We start from the raw sequence: 25,759 nt of genomic DNA, 5'->3' as shown, positions 1-25,759 counted from the left end.
GAATGGAATGTATTGTTTAAATTATTTTCCCATAGCCTTGTATATAAGGTTTTATGTGGTTTCTTTTGCTGTAAAACATTCTTGCCCCTGTCTCCATAAACATGTGGAAAGATTTCCTGAGTATATATACTTCTGAGTAAACTCACTGGGCTGTCAGATGTACACATCTTCCACTTCATACAGGTAGTGTCCAGTTGCTCTCCAAAGTGTTTGTATATTTACCTTCCTATAAGCAGAGTTTCTATCATTGCACGGCCTCATCAGCTTTTAGCATTTTCAAGCTTTTAAGTGTTTTTTAATCTGATCAATTTATTCTTCTAGGCAGACTTTTTTTTTTTTTTTTTTTTTTTTTGAGATGGAGTCTTGTACTGTTGCCCAGGCTGGAGTGCAGTGGTACCATCTCCACCCACTACAACCTCCACTTCCCAGATTCATGTGATTCTCCTGCCTCAGCCTCCTGAGTAGCTGGGATTACAGGTGCCTGCCACCATGCCTGGCTAATTTTTTGTATTTTTAGTCAAGGCGGGGTTTCTCTATGTTAATCAGGCTGGTCTTGAACTCTTGACTTTGTGATCCACCCACCTTGGCCTCCCAAAGTGCTGGGATTACAGGCGTGAGCCACCATGCTTGGCTGTAGGCAGACTTTTGAATTCTGTTGTCAAGTTCTAAAAAATGTAACTTATTAAGATTTTTAATAGAACTTTTCACTCTATATACTGATGTGGAATAATTAGCACCTATATATTAAGTATATAATAATTAGAACTGTTCCCATCTCAACATGATCTTTCTAATTTTTTTGCCTCTTCATAAAGTTTTGCACTTTTCATACTTGTGAACATTTAAGTTAATTCATATGCATTGCATATTTTGTTGCTATTGTGAATGAACTCTTTTTTCAAAAGGGTGATTTTTAAAGCCAAAAAATTTACTCTATTCTTTTGTTGACTTTGAATTTAAGTAGATTAGTGCCCCCCAAAAGATGGAAAATACGTTAAGAACAAATAGCTGAGCACATCCATAGCATTATCTAAAATGTCAACTAAAAGGTCAGCACTGAAATTAAATTTCAGCACCATTATGAACACTGCTGGTCCCCTTCATTTCATCTGCCCCACTTTCCCAAAGCCCTATTTTTTTAAAAGTCACTTTTCAACAGCACCTCCTAATAGGCAAGTAACCACAAGATGATCTAGAATTCATCAGAAAGCAATGGACAAAGGGTGGGCAATGGGGACCCTCCTCCCAGGGACCTTTGCGTTACCTTGCAACACCTTACTGAACTTACCCAGCATTCGTAAGGGCAGTGCTTAACCCTGAGCTTTAGCCATAAGCTCACAACTCAAGGACACAGAGAACAAGAGGAAGAATGGGAGTTCCCACCTCCTCTTCCTTTCTGAGTGAGCATCTACCTCTTCATCAATAGGAGTCATCAAGCACCTATGATGGACTGAGGACTGAGTCCATTGCTATTAGGGCAAAGGAGGGACATGAAAAGGGCCTAAGACATATTTCCTGCCCTCAAGGAGCATGCAATCTAGATGGAAAGATGACTCAAGGGCATATACAATTATAGAACAATTCAGCACCTCTTGAGTAGACTTATTTTTTTCTACTCTCAGCTACATTCAAATTAGGTAGGTAGATAGACAGACTAGATAAATGGACAGACTAGATAGATAAGACATTAGATGAGAGAGAGAGATAGATTTAAAATGTTTGGGACATTGTAGTTTGTCACTCTTTGAACTAGAACTATAAAAAATACTCTAACTATAGCAGGATAGAGGACCTAATATAATGCTGCTGCAGTCTCAACAGTGACCACCGGTACAAAGGTTACCATTATTTCCCTTTGGGCTCTGACTATGTCTTGCCTGCAGCCACCACTCACCATCCCTCACCTCTCACTGGGTTCCCCAGCTGTGGGCAGTTCTGGATCACAGCATATTCCTCCCCAGCATGTCAAGTCCCAGCTCTATTTAAGTAATCTCCAGTGTGAAACAGTAAACTGCTTCTCAGAACCTTGAACGAAGTAGGAAAAAAAAATTCCAGAACCCTGTGTACCTCAGATTAGTTTTATCTCTGTTTTTAAAAAAAAAATAAAAATAGTTCCTCCCTCTAAGACACTGCTTTAGCATACTGCTTTAGAATGGGACTTGGAGTAACATCTAGTGAGAGAGAGATTACTCTGTTCATTTGTCCTGCATTACAGTACACATCATTAAAGATCTAAATACAAAGCATATATATACACAGTCTTGAAGATTAAAAGTAAATTGCAAGCTATTTTGATTCTTCAGAGGGAATTAATAGTATCATATTGCTTAATCTTTTGTAGAGGGTTTACAGAGTAGTTTCATAAATATGATCTCCTTTAATTCTCACAACAAATAAGTCGGGTAGGCAGGTCACATTATTCCCATTAAATCCATAGATCTTAAGGCTAGAAGAGACTTGAAGGCCTATTCTGAAGATAAGAAAATAGGTTCAGAGCAGTTAACTGAGGTCACATCGCTAGCAGAGACGTGACTACAAAGCCTCATTCTGACACCCAGACTGTGTTGCCTGTCTACCACATCAAGTTGTCTCCGTGATCCCAAGTAGGGAAAGCTGAAAGTGGCCACTTTGCATGTAGTGAGCACATGAGAGAAAGGGAGGGAGACAGAGGAGGGAGGGAGGAAGGGAAGCAGGGAGGCAGGGAGGGGAGAGGTGCTTAAGGGTTTCAATTGTAGCATGTCTCTTTTATGACAACATCAGCTGGGACCTTCACATTCAAGGTTATAGGACTGTGAGGTATAGATCCCTTTAAATCTCCTGTGGTTCATGTGCCGATATTACAGCTGACAGAGAAGTGAACTAGCCACTTGTTAAGCCTGCCCAACCCCAAACAAAAATTGGTTACCAATCGATACACCCCATCTGATCTTTTTCAGGGGATGCCTAGGCCTGGAATTCCAGAATCTCTGAAAAGAAAGGTCATTTCTCAGGCTGACAGTGATGCTTAAGACTTAAACTTAACTAAAAATCTTAAAACGTTATTAGAACAAATTCTACCTAGCATGGAACCAAATTTTACCATTTTTCCCCAGAACCAAAGCCATGGAATATTTTTGGAACAAGGGTAACTTTTGAGACCCAGCCTCCTCAGAGCAATCTTTCTGTGAGCCCATCAGATGTACTGACAAGACTAGAGACAAAGTGAAAGCTACACGAGGAAGGGAGTAAAGGACCATTTATTTTATCAGGAGACCTCTGTGTCTACCCTCAAATGAGAAAACTGACATGATAAATACAAAGGTAAGACAGGTTGCCCGAGGCTTCTACCCCAACCTCCTTCCCCAGGTGCAACAGGATGTGGCCTCCTGCTAAAGTGCAATAGGGTGCAACAGTGTGTGGTTGCATAACTAAGCTCTTTACTTGGCAAGCCACCAGCCACTTGCGACAGACAACTGGGTCACTGTGGCCCCCTGACATCAACACTGCTCAGACACCAGAGCGAATAACATAGGAATTTAATCCAAAGATTGGTTTTGGAGAATCACACTCAGACTGGAAGGCTGAGCCCTGAAAAAGATCTGTCTCGCCAGTTGGCCAAAATAAATACAGGCAAAAATAAAAGAAAAGGGGAGAAAAGCAGATTATGAATAGTTTTTCCAGACATGCAATTCTAAACCTAAGTCCAGATATGCACTTTAGAAAAAAAAAAAAAAGAAGAAGAAGAAGAAGAAGTGGCTTTATCTTTTGAGCTATTTCATCTCTGGAAACAGCCCGATTTTACTGTTAATTTTCTTTGATTCAGAAAACTAACATGGGGGAGATCAAGGAACTTACATGTGTTTATGTAGAAGTTTATTATTCTAAACATGAAAGCACAATAATACGAGACTAAAAGGCATGTTAGTTATTACTGATAAAACACATAACTACCTTCCACACCCTAGCTGCTAGCATTGACTTTTTGTTGTGAATTGCTGAAACCCATGTCTGCATTTTAAAACCTTTCTTTTTTGAAGGATCAAAATTTTTCCCCAAAGATAAATTTCATCAAACACAGATCAAATGCCTACTATGAACTGGGCACTCCATTGTTGATTTAGAAATGATTGAGATTTTTGTTGAGGAAAGAAAGAAGAAAAAGAAAGTAAAGTTCCCCAAGGGGAAATAAAGCTTATAAGAAACTTGGCTGTTAACAAGGGCAATCTTCATGTAACTTAGAAAAGTGCATATCAAATTTGAAGAGGATTTTATGCTCCCATTAAGAAGAGGTGGGTATTGTTTTGTTTCTGCTTATAATGAACATGATCATTTTATTGTATTCTGAAATGATAGACTGCATTGGTTGTTTTCAATATCAAATAAAGACCATTTCAGTGACACAAAATTTTAACATGAATAATATATCAATAATTAGGTGTGGACATTTAACAGCAATCATAAAGCTAGGAAGCAGAACACTTAAGAGTCTTGGGCCAGGCATGGTGGCTCATGCCTGTAATCCCAGCACTTTGGGATGCCAAGGCGGGCAGATAAGAAGGTCAGGAGTTTGAGACCAGCCTGCCCAACATGGTGAAACCCCATCTCTACTAAAAAATACAAAAATTAGCCAGGCATGGTGGTGGGCACCTGTAATCCCAGCTACTAGGGAGGCTGAGGTAGGAGAATTGCTTGAAACTGGAAGGCAGAGGTTGCAGTAAGCAGAGATTGCACCACTACACTACAGCCTGGGTAACAGAGCAAGACTCTAACTTAAAAAAAAAAAAAAAAAAAAAAAAAAAAAAGGCAGTCTTCAACAGTAAAGAAGTAACTCATCCAAATCCTATAATATTATGTAAAATGGAAAAATATATGCTTATGATTAACTGCTGTGTTCACTTACTCTAAAGCTTTTGGGCCTATGAGAGCAGAATGTTTACAGCCAGTAATGCTATCCATATCTTAAATAGCTTTTTAATGACACTGTTCTTCTTTGGCTAAATTATGTCACATAAAACCTCTCCGAGAATTGAAAAAGAGCACAGTTGTAAATAAGACATATAAAGTTCCCAAACTCATTCAAGAGCCTTGCCAATATACTCATCCCAGAACTGGACACATTTTCAAAGCAGGCACTCTGACCTTTCTAATAAGCATATTACCAGAATCACAACTGTCATGAAAGGAAAAGATCTTATTAACCAAGAAAGTATATATCCCACATAAGCCTCACACATTAACTATTGCATAATCCATGCACTGTAAAGCAGGAGAGATCAATATTTTAAGCACAGGAATCTCAAATAAGCTTAAACGAATGCTTTTATATTTGTATAATAGCAAACTCTGAACTCTAAATTATAAGTAAACATTTTAATACAAAGCATATAAGCACTTTTCCTTATTTTTGAGAATTTACTTCAAATCATTAATTATGCCTTTGATGCCTGATCCATTTATACATGAGTTATACTATAAATCAAAGTCAAAGATGGGTACTACATAGCATAACTAGTTTTCCATATGACAGAATTTTTACTTTTTCGTTACAAATTTAAATAGATTCAAAAGGTACTCAGGAATGTCAATCTTTATAAAACCAGCCCAAGTTGCTAAATTTTTTTAATTTAATACCAAATTTTTATAGACAAATAGCTAAATACATTGTCTTGAAAATTCTAAAATCAAAGAAATACATATTACAGAGGATGAATAACAAAAATTTCGAAAACAAATCCACCCATGTTGTATTGATGCTGTATCTATATGCCTCATATGTTTAATTATGTCTTAACAGAAGCTTGTCCACATCAATGATGTCTGGTTTTGTGGTCAAGCTCAGATTAATTACGTTTCTTTAATATGTCTAATGCAAAATGATGCCCATTTAATAAGAACCTTTGATGACGGTTACACTCTCTCAGCACAACTCCCAGTTACCACAAGAGTATCTTGTAAAACAAACACAAAAAAATTAACAAACTTATAATCACCAAAAACTTCAAGTACTGACTTGCCACTATTTTAAGTACTCCTTTTCAGTCAAAGAAGAAAACTTTTTAGTGCACTGCTTCTCAAACATGAAGGCACACACACATCACCTGCAGATTTTCATTCAGGAGGTCCGGCATGGGACCCTGAATGCTGCATCTGTAACACGCTCTCAGGTGAGGCAGGAAACACACTTTACACAGATAGTAGAAAAATCTTTCTAAGACACCAGGCCAAGGCCTCAACATCTTATTGGAGAGTTTCTTGGATTTTAATCAGTTTTTCTATCAAGAGGCTCACTACCTTCTCAAATGAGAGAAAATGGCCATCACGCTTGTGAAGAAAGATCCTTCAGGTGGAAGATATGATACCTTAACAGTCTAGCTCTAATTTAAAGGAATTGAATTCACCCACTAAAGCATTCAATTATTATTACTCAAGCATCTGTTGAGCACCAAAGTGCCAAGGACTACTTTACATGCTGCAGGGCAAAGCAGAATTTAAAAAGGAGCAAACTTTGTCTTTAAGGAGCTTGCAATATGGTAGGAAAGATGAAACATCTTCGCCCAAACACAAATAACTGCACACTCAAGTAGAAGGGAATCAGTGTCCACAAAGAAGTAGAAAGCCAGGGTAGGGTATTGGGGCTGAGGAGATGACGTACATTTGTATGAATCAAGGATGGTCTCCTGGAGGACGACTCTATTAGTTCACTTTCACACCACTATAAAGAACTGCCAAAGACTGATCAACTTATAAAGGAAAAAAAATTGACTCACAATTCCACATAGCTGGAGAAGCCGCGGGAAGCTTACAATCATGGTGGAAGGTGAACGGGAAGCAAGCACCTTCCTCGCAAGACTGCAGGAAAGAAAGAAAGCAAGCGGGAAACTGCCAAACACTTTTAAACCACCAAGTCTCGTGAGAACTCACTCACTCTCTGGAGAACAGCATGGAGGAACCACCCCCATGATCCAAGCACCTCCCTCCCTCAGCACGTGGGGATTATGATTCAAGATAAGATTCAGGTGGGGGCACAGCCAACCCACATCAAGGAAGATCACCCTCTGAATGATGAGCAGGGTTGAATACATAGAGATTGAGACCGAGGAATGACACACACAGAGGTACAGACAGAAATGTGGGTGTTTTTGTAATGCTTTTACTTTTTAACTACAGTAATTTACAGTTAACATTTTAGTGTAAGTTTTAATTAAAAGTTTTTTCAAAACTTCAAAGATTGGACTAGAGCTTCTCAAAGTTCCAGAGTTCTTTAAGTAGGGTTTCCAAACCAGCAGCTGCCTTAGCATCACCCAGGAATCTGATAGAAATGCCAAGTCCCAGGTCTACCAAGGACTTCCTGAATCAGAAACTCTGGGGTGAGGCCTAGACATTTGTGTTTTTAATAAGCCCTCCACAACAACAATTAAGTTTGAAAACCAGACCTTCTCTGTTTCAGTGTGAATACGAATCTCCTTGGGAGCTTATTGAAATTCAGATTCTTGGGTACCACTCCCAAAAAATCTGAGTACAGAGTTTAGTACACTTGAGGTAAGGGCTGAAGTTGAAAATTTTTAGTAAGCATACCACCCTTCTCTGACACAGGTGGACCACAGACTCCATTTAGAGAAACACTAAGTTTCTTCATCTCATAATAGGAGATAAAAGAAAAAAAGGATGGGAAGAGAGTCAATAAAAACAGGAAGGAGAAGAGAGAAAAGAGTAAAAATGCTCAATGTTTATCAGTAGGAAAACAGCCAGTAAGAAAAAGGTTTGATTCCAAATGCTCTGGAAAAAAAAATTAGATCCAGAAAGCTGATACCTAAGTAATTCATATATTTCATAAAGTTTGATGGACAGTTCCACAAGGACTTTTCAATAGCCATAAACAATTCCTCTTTTATAACAGAGGTCTAGAGTATGACTCCTCTTGACATTACAAGTGTAGAGAAATTGATCGTGTTCTTTCCTGTGTGGTGCCCAAGAATTCGATAAGCCGTTGTCGTTTTTAAAAGACGGTCATTTATTGCTTGTGGGTCACAGGAGAGCTTAATAGCAGAAATTACTCTTAAACCCCTGTCCTGTTTGAGCACCCGGTCAGCATTAGCTATTTCCTCTCAGAGATTCCTTTCTTTTTCCTATATACTTTCAGGGATAAATCTCAGAATGACTAAGGATCTAGAAAATAAAGTTCTGGCTTAGCAGTAGCTATAACCCTACAGCATTGTGAGGTTAATTATTAGGTTTTAAGGTTGTGTGTTATCCTCTAATCTTCCTCATTTTAAAGCAAAATTGAATCGGCCATTTTGGGTTTAGGCTGTTTCAAACATAGGATAAAACAGGAAGTTCCTGAAGTCTTCAGGGAGACATATAATTTCTGGGGTCCCAAAAGATAGAATTTACAGGGCACAGATTTCCTTGAGGCCTGGAGGCTGCTGACAGGCACCTCCTTTGTACAGGACTGGGGCCTCAGTCCCTTTTCTCTTTATGCAGTTTAGGATCCTGGTAAAGCAGAGGTCCTGGAGTCAAACTGCTCCACCTCTTTCTACACGTTACTTTAAGCAAATATCCCCACCTCTCTCCACTGCCGTTTTCTCATCTTTGAAATGGGGATATTAATCATAACAGTTTCATGGAGTGGGTGCAGTAATTAAAGAGATAATACACATACAGTATTTAGAAAAAGCGTTGATATTTAGTAAGTGCTTAAATGTTTTTATTATTTCCCATATTTTATATAGCATAGAATGAATCTAAGTAGACATGAAAATGGCACTTAAAATACTAAATAAAAAATACATGTATCATTGAAAGTACTTTGAGAAATGAATTACTCAACATCAGTCAAGAATGCATTCTATTAGAATCATTTAAATAGAAATTGAAAGAGAGGGCTTCAGGGTGGTTTGTTTGTTTGTTTGTTTTTTATGTTGCTTTACTGGTATTTCCATTCCAAAGTTTTCCTGAAATGGTGTTTTGCAGGTAGCCTGGGTTGTTTTTGTGGCTCTGTCCTTAAATGTGGGACCTCAATAAGTCACCTAATCTTTCTGTACTCAAGTTTTTCTCATCTACAAAATGGGCTAACAACTCATTAGGAGGATCCAGTGAGCACTGACTGTGTAGGCCCCAAAGAACAGTGCTGACGTGGGACTGGGGTGCCAGAGGCCACTGTTGTCTCATAGTTCCCAGCAGTCAGAGTCAACACCAGCCTGTGGGTCTGTGGCATATCTCAAAGCAGCCAGCCAAAAAGGACAAATGTCTACAGAGCTTTGTGTTTTACTACTAAAATTCATGTGAATTTTTAAAATTATGTCCCATGACATAGCTGTATCTTTTGTTTGTTGTTGTTGTTCGAGATGAAGTCTCTGTCGTCCAGGCTGGAGCTCAATGGCATGATCTCGGCTTACTGCAACCTCAGCCTCCCAGGTTCAAGTGATTCTCCTGCCTCACCCTCCCAAGTAGCTGGGATTATAGGCACTGGCCACCACACCTGGCTAATTTTGTATTTTTAGTAGAGACGGAGCTTCACCAGGTTGGCCAGGCTGGTCTCAAACTCCTGACTTCAAGGGATCCACCCGCCTCAGGCTACCAAAGTGCTAGGATTACAGGCATGAGGCACCATGCTTGGCCAGCTGTATCTTTTAATGCAAAAATATTTTAAATAACTTAAACTTCTCTTCCTTCTCTCCTGGTGCCCTATACCAATTCTCCCTCTAACACTCCTGAAGTTGATACTCCTTGGCTACTCACTTATTTCCCTAGCTGTAAAGATATCCCAATTTCAGAAACCCTAGAGGCAAGTTATATGAAAAAATCACATTTTTACAACCAAGCTACAATGAGAAGTCTAGCATATTAAACTATTTCTTGAGCTGCCAAGGATTTTCCGTTCTCAAACATTCTTCTTCCATCTTTTCTGCTCACCATCAAAAATTTAATATAGTAAACACACAGCACAGAAATGGAAAGCAGAAGATGCAATACTAGAGAAGTCAGTATTCTGTGAAGATGAGAACATACTGCAGGGCTATTACACAACTCATGCATTATTACAGGTAAATTATACATGGAGAAGTTGTGGTGAAATGTCTTCCACATTTCAAAGGCACAAAGTGCTACTACAGAATCTGTCAATTTTCTGAATAGGACTCCAAGACTTTAAAAAACTAATTGCTCTATCATTTTTAGGGAAAGAAGACCTCATCTCTATTTTTGCAGAATAAAACAACTTAGATACTAAAATTCTTATCTTGGTCTTCACATTCAAAAGAGAGATTTGTTCCTGACTTATAAAGCAAACATTCCTAAATGATGGTCTCCCAGTGTAATAAATCCAGCAGTTAGTGCTTTAGAACAAGCTTTTTAACACAATTACTACTGGGTAAGAGTAATAATGACATAAATACTAAAAATAGAAGAATGACATAAATGTATGAATGATATAAATATTGTTAAATTCTCAATTTATTTTTCTTTCTTTAAATATAAGTCAAGTTGATTTGTAGACTTATATAGGTATCCTATGGGAAGGTTACAGAAAAAACTAATGCTTCATACAAAACAATTAGGAATCTTTCCCTTAGGTCTTACAACCATGTAAGTAAAAATTGTACTTTAAAGTGTCATGTGTTTTTATATATAATATATAATTGCATACCTTATATAGCTGTAAAATAACATGATACTTTATATATATATATATATCTCCAATAAATTGAATCATCTAAACTATTAACTAATTGAAGTAAGATTAAGGAGTGTATTTGTATTTAAATTATAAATGATGCTTTTTCCACTTAGTGATTTATTGCTTTTAAGTCATATTATAAAATTACAGGAATTATCAGTATAAACCACTGGCCTCCCAAGATGCTTTTCTCTTTTAAAATTTGTCTCACATTTTCCCTATCCAGTCTATCATCATTGGGCATTTGGGTTGGTTCCAGGTCTTTGCTAAATGTGGTACATATACACCATGGAATATTACACAGCCATCAAAAATGATGAGTTCACGTCCTTTGTAGGGACATGGATGAACCTGGAAACCATCATTCTCAGCAAACTGACAAAAGAGCAGAAAATTAAACACCACATGTTCTCACTCATAGGCGGGTGTTGAACAATGTGAACACATGGACACAGGGAGGGGAGCACTACACACTAGGGTTCGTTGGGGGGAAATGGGGGAGGGACAGGGGTGGGGAGGAGGGGAGGGAAGAGATAGCATGGGGAGAAGTGACAGATACAGGCGAGGGGATAGAAGGCAGCAAACCACACTTCCATGTGTGTACCTATGCAACAATCTTGCATGTTCTTCATGTGTACCCCAAAACCTAAAATGCAATAAAAAAAATAAAAAATAAAAAATAATTTAAAAAAATAAAAATAAATTGTCTCATAAAGTTGATATATATGTTAAGACAAATTTTTCAGTGATTATCCTTTTTCTTTTTATCACAGGTTTTGGAGACCTTTTTATTTTCAGAGAAATAACAGCTCTAAAGCAAAGCAAAATCATCACATGAGCACATGCAAATAAACAGATCCTTTTGCAGATAAATTAAAATTGTAGTCCTGGAAAGATAAAAGACCTCAATTGACTCAGATTTAGGTAGTAAGTTTCAAAACTTTTTTTTTTTTTTTTTTTTTTTTTTTTTTTTTTTTTTTTTCTGAGACAGAGTCTTGCTCTGTCACCAGGCTGGAGTGCAGTGGCGCAATCTCGGCTCACTGCAACCTCCGCCTCCTGGGTTCAAGCGATTCTTCTGCTTCTGCCTCTTGAGTAGCTAGGACCACAGGCGCGTGCCACCATGCCTGGCTAATTTTTTGTATTTTTAGTAGAGACGGGGTTTCACCGTGTTGGCTAGGATGGTCCCGATCTCTTGACCTTGTGATCCGCCCGCCTCGGCCTCCCAAAGTACTGGGATTACAGGCGTGAGCCACCGCGCCCGGCCAACTTTCATATTTTTCTTAGAAACTTAAGTGACTATGGTGATTACCCTATATATTTTAGAAAAATATGTTTAAGGCTCAGTTCTTCCTTAGAGATGGTCATGTGCAAACAGGGACCTGAGATACTTTGTTCAGAATCTTCCAGAACCAGTGGTACCTCTGAACAACAACTGCTCTGCCAGAGCTAGCTCAGGCACACATGACGCTACAGGCACACATGGAAAAAAGCAATGTGGGATTTTTAGGGTTTGAAATGTTGCCTCAAGTAAGCTATTTAATTGGGAGGGGGATAATTTTATATTTTTCCTCTTATAAAACTAAGTTGTGCTCAATGATTTAAAAATACATAAATCAGAGAATGCACAAGTGTCAAAAGTTAAAAAAAATCAAACTGAGGATCTCATAAAATTCTCATGCAACTTCTACCAGTAAACTCTACACCATCAATCCTATTCTCTACAGGCACTCATTTTTACAGACTGATGTATGAAACTCATTTAAGACTTTCTATGAAAATGTAATATATTCTGCATATGTATGATTCTATTTTACAATAAAATGGAAGCTTACTATACTATACATACTGTTCTGCATATCCATATGGAAAACCAAATTATCATTGGAAGACTTCTTGGATAGAACAGAATCAGAAAAAGAAGTTGTTGAATTGCCTTTTGGTTTAGCGAATAAAAGCTATGACAATAGTATGCTCCATATACTTTATGGAAATTTATCAACTAGTAAGAGGTCAAAAGATCAGAATGTGTTCCTGTGCACTGTTTAGAGAATCTGTTCAGCAGACAGAGCCAGAAATGTGCATATAAATGCTTACACTCTGATCATTCCCTCATCCTCCCATTCTAAGTTCCACACCTACCTTGCCCCTTTGATTAGTACAACCTTTCTTAAGAGAGCATAGAAATTAAAAATCTGCATGGTTTCATATGCACTTGACTTTATTGGATTACAATTTGATTATGTTATGTCATCATCCAATTATAAAGAGTACAATGATTAGGTTGAGAGGTTGATACATCATTGTTTCAGACATTACACCCTTATCACCCTGACAGAGTTCTGTTTTCAGCCACTACTGGTTGACTAAGGCTTCCGGTATGTCATTTTATAGCAGGTTGATCTCATGCATTATGTTTTGATTTTCCTTAACTTCATTTTTCAAGGTTAATCTTATTTTCTGATCCTAAGGGTGCCATGTGTGTGTGTGTGTGTGTGTGTGTGTGTGTGTGTGTGTGTGTTTGTGTGTGTGTGTAAGTTAGGCACAGTGAAAGCTGTGTGGACACTAAGGATAAACTGTTAAATAAGAAAAGTACTCAGGATTCAGGCTGTCACTGCTTTGTCAAGCCTTGCCTGGAATCTCACAGGATGCTCACTTTACCATATAAATGAATAGTAAAACATTTATCTGTAGTGTATTGGGTCACAAAGTCCTGTGTGAGTATCCATATCTGTCTTTTCTTTAAATAAACACATCAAATATTTACAAAGTGCCTGCTATGTGCCAGGAACTGTGATAAGCATTGGTGATGCAGTGGAACAGATATACATCATCCTTGCCCTCATAGAGTTTCCAGTCTGGTGAGGAAGATGGCCATTAAACAAGGATCAACAGATGTGAATGGCATTCCCAAAGAGAAGGTGACAGTGCTGTGGGAATACATAACAAAAGATCTAAGCCACCCTCCAAGATGGGGAAATAAGTCCCTTCTTGAGAATAAATTAACCAGGGGAAGATGAGTGAGAAGAAGAAGAGATTGTGAATGGGGTCTGGTACCTCACTGTAAATGGTCATTAAGATTCCTGTTATTTTTGGAAATCAATGAGTCTAAGGCTTTGACTAACAAAACTTTTTTGTGACATTGGAGAATTTCTGGGAGTAAGATCTTTCTGTGACAACACACTAAGAATGTAGACTGGGATTCTCAGAGCAAATGGCTATTGCTTCTAACTCTGACCTGTCTGCCCAAGCAGCCGCCTTATGTTTCTTGTTCATTCTCTCTCCCTCACCCATTTCAATGGGCACCTGATGTTCTTCTTTCCCTCACTCTGATTACTCTTTTAGCTGTACCCATCAAACAATAATACTGTGAAGTTCAATGTTCCCCAAAATGGAATATGACTAGAATAAAATGAGATTTTAGGCAGAATGACAAATTTTTAATAGTCATGCATTTACTTTTACAAATTGCTTCTTTTGAAATAAATTCAATTAATACTAGCAAGTCAATTTAAGGAAATATATTGCGTAAATAAAAGTGAAACAAAGTTTGAGTAGCATTGTTATACTATGGGTACTCTAAACTGATCAACTAACCATTGTGGTCTTCATTCTTTCCCTCTGTCAAGTGGGAATAATAATGCTTACTCACTGAAGGGTAAAATGAACCCTAAACCACAGTTAAGTGTTAGGTATATAGTAGGTTTGTAAAAAATAATAGCTTCCTTTTTCTCCCTTTCTTACTGCCTGCATGTTGACTTTTATGGTGTCAATGCCTATCTTGCCTTTATTATTAAAGATGAAATATAAGATATTACACATTGACTGTATTTCAAATTAAAAGCTTGAGATAACCTTATTACTATTGTGCATTTATCCAACTTTAGGATGGATGGAGAAATAAAGAGATAGATAGACAGATATAAACATAAATACATGTATATAAGCCAGTACAAAAAAAGTGTGAAAGACTGGAAATCCTTTTTCTTCACAAAACATCATTAGGAAGCCAAAGAGGTTTAATATCATTATGATAAAGATTGTTTAATCGAACATGCATTTATCTTGCTTTGTTTTTTTCCAGGTGAACAGAGCAGAAAGTGCAGAGCAGGCACTAGAACAGGATTTCAACCTCAACTCCACTCACTAGCTATATAACCCCAATCATACAACTCAATCCTTCTGAGCCTCAGTCTCCTCATCTAATGATATCTATCCACCTTACAAGGCTACAGAGAAAGTAGAGGCAATGTAGGTGAGGCATGGAATGCTATACCTCTAAGTGCTAAATATTGTGATAGTTTTCAGTTCTAATTATATTCTTCTACCCATGACCAAATTATAGAAATACCTCATTGCAGAAAAGATATTCCCATCCATGTGAAATGAAAAATAAAGCTCTAAATTAGAAAAAAAAATATTGGGAATATAAAAGTATCAGTGGGAGTTCAGTTATAGATAACAAAAGGCAGTTTAGTTCTTTTAAAAAGAAAGGGGTTTCTTTCAAGGAAATGGGTGCTCACATCATTAGAAAGTCTAGAGAAGCAGGGTCTAAGCTTGGCACCCTGATGAGCAACACAAGACTGGCCAAACTGGGGGAGTCGCTGCTCTGCCAGAAAGGAAGCTTGAAAATAAAGAATGGGCACAGCAACTGCAGGCTCCAGGAAAACATACCGTCCATCTAGGGTCAGAAGCCATGACCAGATGGTTGGCTCCAGAGCAGGATTGCTGGATAAAACACAGGATGCCCATTGGAATCTGAATTTCTGATCAACAACATTTTCTTTTGGAAATGTGTTTCTGAAACTAAATTTTAAAATAAGTTTTAGTAGAAGTATGTCCCACATAATAGTCAGGATGTGCTTACACTAAAAAAGAAAAAAATCTTGTTGACTTGAAATTCTAATTTAACTGAGTGTCCTGTGTTTAACTGGGATCCCTGAATTATTTGTAATTTGTCTGAAATTCAAATTGAACCAGATTGTATTTGTTTTTTGTGTTATTACAAAGAATGCCTGAGACTGGATAATTTATAAAGAGATTTAATCAGCTCACAGTTCTGCAGGCTGTACAAGCAGGGTGCCAACATTTGCACAGCTTCTAGTGAGGGCCTCAGGAAACTTACAATCATGAGGGAAGGTGAAGTGTGAGCAGGCACATAGTGAGAGCCAGAACAAGAATGGGAGAAGAAGGAGCCAGCCTCCTTTAAACAACAGTTTTCCAGTCCTTTGTAGGGACATGGATGAACCTGGAAACCATCATTCTCAGCAAACTGACACAAGAGCAGAAAATCAAACACTGCATGTTCTCACTCATAGGCAGGTGTTGAACAATGTGAACACATGGACACGGGGAGGGGAGCACTACACACTGGGGTCCATTGGGGGGAAATGGGGGAGGGATGGGGGGTGGGGAGGTGGGGAGAGATAGCATGGGGAGAAATGACAGATATAGGTGATGGGAAGGAAGGCAGCAAACCACACTGCCATGTGTGTACCTATGCAACAATCTTGCATGTTCTTCACATGTACCCCAAAACCTAAAATGCAATTAAAAAAAAAACTAACTGAGGGAGAACTCAGTTATCTCCAAGAAGGTGGTGCTATACCCTTCCTGAGCAATCTGTACCCAGGATCCAATCACCTTCCACCAAGTCCCATCTCCAACACTGGAGATCACATTACAACATAAGATTTAAAGGTGACAAACCCAAACCATACTACAGGTATTCTATATTTTTATTTGCTAAATTGGACAACTCTACTCTAGCCAATGGTTTTAGCATGAACAGAAGGGTGCTTTGCACGATACTGTCTCAGTTCAGCCTCATCAGATTGCATCAAAATGGCAGAAACTAAATCACATTAGGAACTCTGCTGGATGCAACAACATTTGGGAGACAAAACTTTTAGCTTTCAGTCTCTGTCTTAAGGAAGTCTGAAGGGCATATGACAAGCAGATAATTCAAAGCACAATATCTATACAATAATAAAGATCCCTGGTATTTGCAACTTCTGTATTATTTAACAAATATTTTATATGAGCATAAATTAGCTGCCAGGCACTACAGGCATTGGAGATGCAGCACTTCACAAAAAAGACAAAATTCCTGTCTTTATAAAGCTTATATTCTAGTAAAAAAAAAAACCACACACACAAATTAACCAAAAAACCCCACAAAATTACAGAAGTACATAAAATTGAAAAAGTTATCTATAATTCTACCACTCTTCTTTTATCTTAATGTGTAAAAAAAATAATAAAGTAAAAAACTTCTGCTCCCTTTCTCCCTTCAATTTTACTTCCCAGAGATAATCATCAGTAGCAGTTCTGTGTGTGCGTTTGTGTTCTTACCGTAAATAAATGAAACCCAACCACTAAGCTCTACAAAAGTGAGAAGTATGTAGACTCAGGAACCTGCTAAAGGGATCTAAACCACACAAAGCTAATTAGAAAAGATGAAATCTGGGCATGAGTGCCTGATTTAGTTACTATGACCTCCTGAAGCTACTTTCTCCCTTGTTCCTCATCCTCTCAATCCTTCTTTCATCCTGCTATCCTTCCCTTTATCTGCCCTGGATCTTCCAACTGTGAGAGTGGAGCACATACAGGACAAGGTAAACCTTCTTCTGTAGAGTACTGATCAGTTTTCATATGTCCAATTTTATCGGAGATGCTAAAATATCTGCACTCCACTAATGTGAAGACAGAGGGAGAAAAAAATGACTGAGGAAAAAAATCTTTCTTTCTCTATCTCATTCTGGGTACATAGCTTTATTTTCCTCCTATCATTTAATCACAAAAACTCTGTTCCAGCCCTTCTCCAAAATATGCTTATTTTCCCACTGCTATATCTCTGTCCTGACCTTCGGTCAGTATAGAGGGTCTTACTATTCAACACCTCTCTCCATGAGCCTTAACCCCTGCTCAGGACCAGCTTAAATGCCTCTTCCTCAAAGCTGCCACCTTAGATCCTGAGACAGGTTTTATTTATTTAAGTGCAAGTAGTTTACCTGGGAGGAAATCCTAGCACCCTGTTGTCCTTGCCAAGGGAGAGGGTAAGAAAGGGAAGGGGAAAAGCTGACAAAAGGTCTGGCTACAGAGGAAATTATATGGTGGGCCACTGGAGCTCAATCCCACTGGGGAAGTCAGGGAGAGCTATCCCCTCAAGAGGCAAGGGAGCTGAGAGTTTGTCCTCTAATTCCCTTCTGTCATTAGCTGAAGGTTGCTCCTAGTGTCATTAACTCCTCTTCAGGAGGCCTGGCCTGAGCATGGACTGAGAGAAATAAATGTTTCCAGTGGAAAATCACAGGTGCTTGCAATAGGATTCTGTCCGTGCATGCAGAAACTGCGGGTGCCAAAAGTATATGACCCAGGGGACATATGGCATTTTGCAAAATTAGACTTGTTTTGTCCTACTGTGCTCTCATGACTGGTGGATTGTATCATTTCCCCAACAGTTATCACATCCTGCCTTGTGTTACAAGTATTTGTGAACAGTTAGAAAAAAATATTAAATTACTGTCTTAGCCTGGTCTCCCCCAGAGAGACCAGAGCATTTGCTTGAGGCAAACGCTTCTGTGTTACTATTTTATCGATAAGAACAATCCCAGGAAAGCAGGGACACTGAGAAAGGAGAGTGAGGCAGGGAAGACAGAAGCACCAGCATGAGGTGTGTTTTCAAAGTGGCCACCAGTAAGTGCAACTGATTGCATAATCACCCAGGACCATCCTCCAGGGAGCTGTGTACCATCACCAAAAAATGTTCATTGGACAGGGACTGTCCCCTGCACATCCACAGCACATAGGAGCAGGCACTGAGGATCCCACAGCCTCTATCACCTCATTCAACAGAGAAGCCTCAGGGCAGTTAACGAGAAATGTATGGTACAGGCAGGAGGTGAGGGACAGTCTGCGGCTGCACAAGGTTGGTCCGAATCTCATCTGCGGCTGGGCAAGAGACGAATGGGCCTGAAGATAAGTGAGAGCAAGAGAATCTGAAGCAGCTTATTAAATTTGTCTGATTTACCAAGTGAAATAACTCACTAGAGATGATTCAATCCTAATACAGACCCACACACCTTATCAACGAAATTATCCTGAAATAGTATCAAGGAAAAATATCCTGATCCCGCCTATAATCCCAACACTTGGGGAAGCCAAGATGGGAGAATAACTTGAGCCCAGGAGCTCAAGACAAGATCACAAGACTCCGCCTCTACAAAAAATAAAAATGTAGCCAGGCATAGTGTTGCATGCCTGTAGTCCTAGCTACTTGGGAGGCGGACGCAAGACGATCACTTGAGCAGAGAAGGTCACGGCTACAGTGAGCTATGATCAGGACACTGCACTCCAGCCTGGGTGACAGAGAAAGATCCTGTCTCTAAAGAAGAATTACTTAATTAATTAAAATAAAAATCAACTTACATGTGTATACAGGTTTTATATGTATTTATGATAGCTGCATTAAAGAGGCAGAAGAAACTATCTCAAGGAAACATTATGTTCAAAATCTTTATAGGTGCTGTCCTAGGAGGCAGGCCACATGTAAAAGAGAAACACATTTGTCTGTTGGAAGAATATAGGTATCATGAAGAATACTGACCAGTATATACACTGTTTAAAGGAAAAGAGGAGTGTTGTAATTGAGTTCAGTTTTTTATAGTCATCAGTTCTATGTTTGTTTGTTTTTTTTAATCTGTATACTATTGAATACATTATCAGCAAGGATCGATGAAAAGTTTGATGACACTTTTTCTACAATATATAGTATTATTTCAAACAGAATTACTTTAAAGAAAATATTTGAAATGTTAAGAAACATTCCTATTTAATTCCTTAAGAAACATTTTCGTTTAAATTCTGCAACCTTAGAAAAATTTCAGTTTTCAAGGTATTCTAAATATGCAGAAAATGACATATAAGTTTTATCATTAATGTATAACAAGCATTTTATTAAAATGCATAGAGGATTATAAGGAAGACTAAGCATAATGAATACAATAATGAAAATGGTGGAACATTTTGGACAACAAAGACCTTTCAGTTTCAGAGAGAACAGCTGTGTAAACTACTACAGCAACCACGGTCTGTGTAATCATGTGACTGGGGCATAGTCTTCAAGATCAAGTGCTTGGTTATAGTCAGCCATAGCTTCCTCACTCAGACCTATTTTACCACGAACTTTTGCTCTAAAATTATATACTAGAGCATCATTAGGCTTCAAAGACAGGGCTGCAAAAAAAAATTCAAGGTATGTTTAAGCTAGCACTCAAAAAGTAGTCTCATTTTCTTACAAATAAAAGTTATATAAGAACTTTTTAAAACAATTAATGGATGAAATCAAGAACTTTAATGCTTTTTATTTGACAACGTTTTTCTTTAAACAACTATTTAGTTAAAAATATTGAATCTTTCTAAGCAAACTAACTTAAAAAACAGTACAATGTCTTTCTTTGAAAAGTTGGCATTGTTTGTATATGGTTTTGTAATAATTCTCTATATCTCAGTTTAAGAGAGCTTTAAGTTAAGCTATTACATAAAGGAACCTATATTGATTATATTAAGGGCATGATATCTAAAAACACTAATTCTTATGTAAGTTTATCTACATAAATAGACTTGATTTTCTTCTTTTGTAGCCTAAAAATAATCATTTCAACCACTGTAATCTTACCAAAATAATTACAGAAAATGTACCTTTATTAAGATCTTCCTCAGCTAGTTCATATTGTTTTAAGCAGTAGTAGAAATGTGCTCTATTAAAGTATACTGCAGCCCAAAAGGGACATCTTTCAATTACATTTGCAAAATCTTCTTTTGCTTCTTCATATTTCTTTAATATTGTATTTGCAATAGCTCGATTCATGAGAACATATTCATTTTCTGGATCAAATTTTAAAGCTTTTGAGAAGTAGTCACTGGCCTACAAAATGTGAAGAGAATAATAACTTGAATATATTTTAATTGGTAACTAAGTACAGAAATCCGAAGCACTTCTACTCTTAATTTTAAAGTAAGGCCAGTGGCATACCAATGGGACAACAGAAGCATTTTATCCCAGGTACAGGGGTGCATTGTCTGCAGATAATGTAAAAGGCAATAATAAACCCAACCAAAAAGTTGATCTACTTTTTGTTATTACCATGTGTAGGCAATTCTAGACTATGTCAATGACATAGTACTCCTGTTTGTTGGGTTAAAATCCTCCCACTGGTTGGGTGGGGTGCTGTGGCTCACAACTATAATCCCAACACTCTGGGATTTTGAGGCAGCAGATCACCTGAGGTCAGGAGTTTCAGATAAACCTGGCCAACATGGTGAAACCCCATTTCTACTAAAAATACAAAACTTATCTGGGCATGGTGGCAGGCACCTGTAATCCCAGCTATTCAGGAGGCTGAGGCAGAATAATTGCTTGAACCCAAGAGGTGGAGGTTGCAGTGAGTGGAGGTCGCACCACTGCACTCCCACCTGGGCAACAGAGCGAGACTCCATGTCAGAAAAAAAAAAAAAAATGCTCCCACTGCCTGTTACCACAAATCCCAGATCCCTATATAGAACTAAAAAATGTTAAAACATATATTAGAAAAGAAGGCCACAACAATAGGATAAAATACAAATTAGAAAAGTAACACTTTTATAGCATTTTGACATGGCTATGACATTCTAGCACATGATCATATTTCTATTAATTCATTTTTATTGGATTTTAGCAATGTGTATTGATTTACAATATACTAAAATTTTTTTAACTGGCCTTTCATCACAAATAGTTGAGATGCTGATTAGACATCCTGCTACTCAACTGAGAAATCTCTAACTACCTGAAGGATGGAACGTGGCTTCTACTTTAAAATCTATCTTTAAGAGAAAGTCACTTTTCACAGTACAGCTTGCCACTCGCCAATTACTTAACACTCAATTTTTTTCCAACCAAACACTATTTGGCTTCCATTTCCCCCTATTTCATGAATTCCATTCTTGCTAAAGTTGCAGATGTCCTCAAGCCTAGTGGACCCATTCTAGTTCTTGTCTTTCAGGACATTTCTGCGGCATTGGACACCTTTGGTCTCTCCTTCCCTAAAATTATCTCTGTCACTGAACTATTTTCTTCTATTTTTTTCGAAGATCTGTCCGCTATTCACTTCCATTATAGGTGAAACGGAACACTGATTGCACAGTCTCTGAGAGCCCAGACCACAGAGTCAGATTGCTGGGTTTATATCCTGCCGCTACTAAAACTCTATTTGCATCAATTTTCTCAACTGTAAAACAAAGGTAACAAATAAAACTTCATTTCCAGGGTTGATGTGAGGATTAAGTGAACTGATATGCAATGTACTGAGAACAATATGCAGAAAATAGTAAGGACTCAATCAATTATTACTGATATATCATGTTTTTCCCAGTGTTTATATATGGAGAAGGAACATCGAATTTAGGCAATATGCCAGGAAATTTGCTTCCTCTTACTTTTAAGAGGTAATTAGCTCAAGATATATAATCCATCTCATCATCCCTGGCACAGGTTTGAGGGACGGGGGACAGAATTGGCATCCTTCTGTGAAGAGCTTGAAGAGGATTCACTCCTGAAAGGAAGGCTGCTCCCCAATCCTCAGAAATGAGATAAAGAAAGACTCCAAGCCAGGCCAAGACTTTCTTCCTAAAGTGATTTAGACTTCATTTTAATTCATTAAAAAATTATCAATAAGGGATATAAAATTATACATCATAAAAGCATACCTTCAATCATGTCGGAGCAAATTCCTTTTCTCAGGTAAGAGAAAAGAACTTTGAACTGCATAACTTTCTACTATAGCTTCCAAATATATTAGAAAATGAAATCTATACATTTAATGAGGTTACTTGAAGTATCAGAATATTAAACATGAAGCAATTAGAGGCTAAAGGCATCTACCACAACAAATGGCCTTGAGTTTTAAATAATTGGTCTAATGTTCTTATGTTGTGATTAATTAAAAAGCAGATCCAGTTTTTTTTAAAGTCACTTGTAGTTCATAATGCATGCAAGTAGCACATCCAAATGTGGTTTAAAATCATTAAATCACATTAAGTGGTTACAATAAGCTACTAAAGATAAAAGAAGCCAGATCACATACATTTTTTAATGCTCTAGAGTTTATTAGATCAGTTGAGGGACCCTTCCTCCTAGCCTAAGCCTTACCTCCATTATAGTCAGAAATAGGGGGATGAGGGTGAAGAGTGACAGGGAATAGAGCCATTTTCTCCACAAAGGAAGCCCAAAACATAGTAGAATAGCTGAATATCAATTCCCAAAGCCTGCTAGTCTCTGGAGGGAGTGTGCACTGTAAAGCTCAAGCATCCAGTATATTAAATCAAAGGATGGAACACACTTTACATAAAATATTTGCCCAGATACTTTGTCTATACTTTGGAGAAAATAGAGCCATACTTATAAAAACGATTTAAACTACACTTTAGATCTAACCAAATAATTTTCTACATGATGCCCATACAGTTATCAAAGACAAATGAGTAAAAAAGGTGAAGGTCTTCCTTTCATGCAGATCTTAAACATCTATGGAAACAGAAAATTACCCTGGGCATTTTATTTGCCTTAATCACATTAACTAACTACAATGCAGATAAGCATATCTAGGATCCAGCCAGAGGGTGATCTGAGTTTGATTAAGTTAGAGACAACTGATACTTGAGCAAAACTGACAGTATTAGATGACAATAGCTTAGGATGTAAGGAAAAGAAAGCTATGGTTGACTCTGACATTTCTATTCAAATGACTTTATGGAAGATGACAACTCGAATTGAAAGAGGATTTATATGAAGAAAGCTCAGCTAAGGATAATGGAAAGAGTTCAATTTAGACTGGGCTTTAATGAACTTGAAAAACATACAATTTTGGCAACTCTGAAATATGGATTAGGAGATCAGAAGAAAGAAGGATGGTTTCAAGTAGTGTATGTCATAAGAATAAATGGACTTTCTGTGTAGAGAAATGTAGAGGTAAGAGGGCAGAGTGTGATTCCTGCACTTTAACAGCTTACAGAGTAAGGAGAAAAGAGAGCAACACAGAAACAACTGTATGACATAAAGCAGTATTGAATCTGTATAAAATGAATTATATACAAAACAAGAAAGACTCCTCAAGATCTTAAAGTTTAAAACTACAAACCTCAAATTTAAGACTTAATGTTGTTACTATACTCTAATATGTTCATCTTACCACTCAATTAGTTCACATTTCTCTTTTCTCTTTAAAACTTCTAGCCATCTTGTCCCTCTTTCTTTTTTTTTTTTAATTTTATTTTTTTTATTGCATTTTAGGTTTTGGGGTACATGTGATGAACATGCAAGATTGTTGCATAGGTACACACATGGCAGTGTGGTTTGCTGCCTTCCATCCCCTCACCTGTATCTGTCATTTCTCCCCATGCTATCTCTTCCCTCCTCCCCACCCCCCCACCCCTCCCCCATTTCCCCCCAACAGACCCCAGTGTGTAGTGCTCCCCTCCCTGTGTTCATGTGTTCTCATTGTTCAACACCCGCCTATGAGCGAGAATATACGGTGTTTGATTTTCTGCTCTTGTGTCAGTTTGCTGAGAATGATGGTTTTCAGGTTCATCCATGTCCCTACAAAGGACGTGAACTCATCCTTTTTGATGGCTGTGTAATATTCCATGGTGTATATGTACCACATTTTCCCTATCCAGTCTATCATCGTTGGGCATTTGGGTTGGTTCCAGGTCTTTGCTATTGTAAACAGTGCTGCAATGAACATTCGTGTGCACGTGTCCTTGTAGTAGAATGATTTATAATCCTTTGGATATATACCCAGTAATGGGATTGCTGGGTCAAATGGGATTTCTATTTTTAGGTCCTTGAGGAATCGCCACACTGTCTTCCACAATGGTTGAATTAATTTACATTCCCACCAACAGTGTAAAAGTGTTCCTATTTCTCCACATCCTTTCCAGCATCTGCTGTTTCCAGATTTTTTAATGATCGCCATTCTAACTGGTGTGAGATGGTATCTCAATGTGGTTTTGATTTGCATTTCTCTGATGACCAGTGATGATGAGCATTTTTTCATATGTTTGTTGGCCTCCTGTATGTCTTCTTTTGTCCTCTTTCAGGAGTTCTTGTAGAGCAGGTTTGGTGGTGATGAAATCTCTGAGTGCTTGCTTGTTCACAAAGGATTTTATTTTTCCTTCACTTATGAAGCTGAGTTTGGCTGGATAGGAGATTCTGGGTTGAAAGTTCTTTTCTTTAAGGATGTTGAATATTGGCCCCCAATCTCTTCTGGCTTGTAGGGTTTCTGCTGAGAGATCCGCTGTGAGTCTAATGGGCTTCCCTTTGTGGGTAACCCGACCTTTCTCTCTGGCTGCCCTTAGCATTTTCTCTTTCGTTTCAACCCTGGTGAATCTGACGATTATGTGCCTTGGGGTTGCTCTTCTTGAGGAATATCTTTGTGGTGTTCTCTGTATTTCCTGGATTTGAATATTGGTCTGCCTTGCTAGGTTGGGGAAGTTTTCCTGGATAATATGCTGAAGAGTATTTTCCAGCTTGGATTCATTCTCTTCATCACATTCAGGTACACCTATCAGACGTAGATTAGGTCTTTTCACATAGTCCCACATTTCTTGAAGATTTTGTTCATTCCTTTTTGCGCTTTTTTCTCTGTTCTTGCCTTCTCTTTTTATTTCATTGAGTTGATCTTCGACCTCTGATATCCTTTCTTCTGCTTGGTCAATTCGGCTGTTGAAGCTTGTGCATGCTTCACGAAGTTCTCGTGTTGCGTTTTTCAGCTCCATCAATTCACTTATACTCCTCTCTATGCTGTCCATACTTGTCAGCAGTTTGTCCAATCTTTTTTCAAGGTTCCTATTTTCTTTGCTTTGGGTTAGAACATGTTCTTTTAGCTCATTGTAGTTTCTTACTACCCACCTTCTGAAGTCTGATTCTGTCATTTCATCACCCTCCTTCTCCATCCGGTCTGGTTCCCTTGCTGGTGAGGAGTTGTGATCCCTTTTAGGGGGAGAGGTGTTCTGGTTTCAGGAGTTTTCATCCTTTTTGCGCTGGTTTCTTCCCATTTTTGTGGGTTTATC

The 25,759-nt window shown here is 38.1% G+C and overlaps 1 protein-coding gene across 1 annotated transcript in view; it reads right to left on the bottom strand.

The window, feature by feature from the left end:
- Positions 1–19,634: 19,634 nt before the first annotated feature.
- Positions 19,635–25,759, bottom strand: part of TTC6 (tetratricopeptide repeat domain 6) — a 246,572-nt gene continuing 240,447 nt past the window's right edge. Inside the window, exons 32-33 of the mRNA XM_074393424.1 lie at positions 20,351–20,576; positions 19,635–19,885 (exon numbers count right to left, since the gene is read on the bottom strand). Coding sequence (XP_074249525.1) covers positions 19,749–19,885; positions 20,351–20,576 — 363 coding nt within the window. The 3' untranslated portion in view covers positions 19,635–19,748. The remainder of the gene's footprint in view (positions 19,886–20,350; positions 20,577–25,759) is intronic.

The sequence above is a fragment of the Saimiri boliviensis genome, chromosome 2, assembly GCF_048565385.1.
Source record: "Saimiri boliviensis isolate mSaiBol1 chromosome 2, mSaiBol1.pri, whole genome shotgun sequence".
NCBI lineage: Eukaryota > Metazoa > Chordata > Mammalia > Primates > Cebidae > Saimiri > Saimiri boliviensis.
Note: the sequence above shows the minus strand (reverse complement) of the source record. Positions and strands in the feature narration are given on the sequence as shown.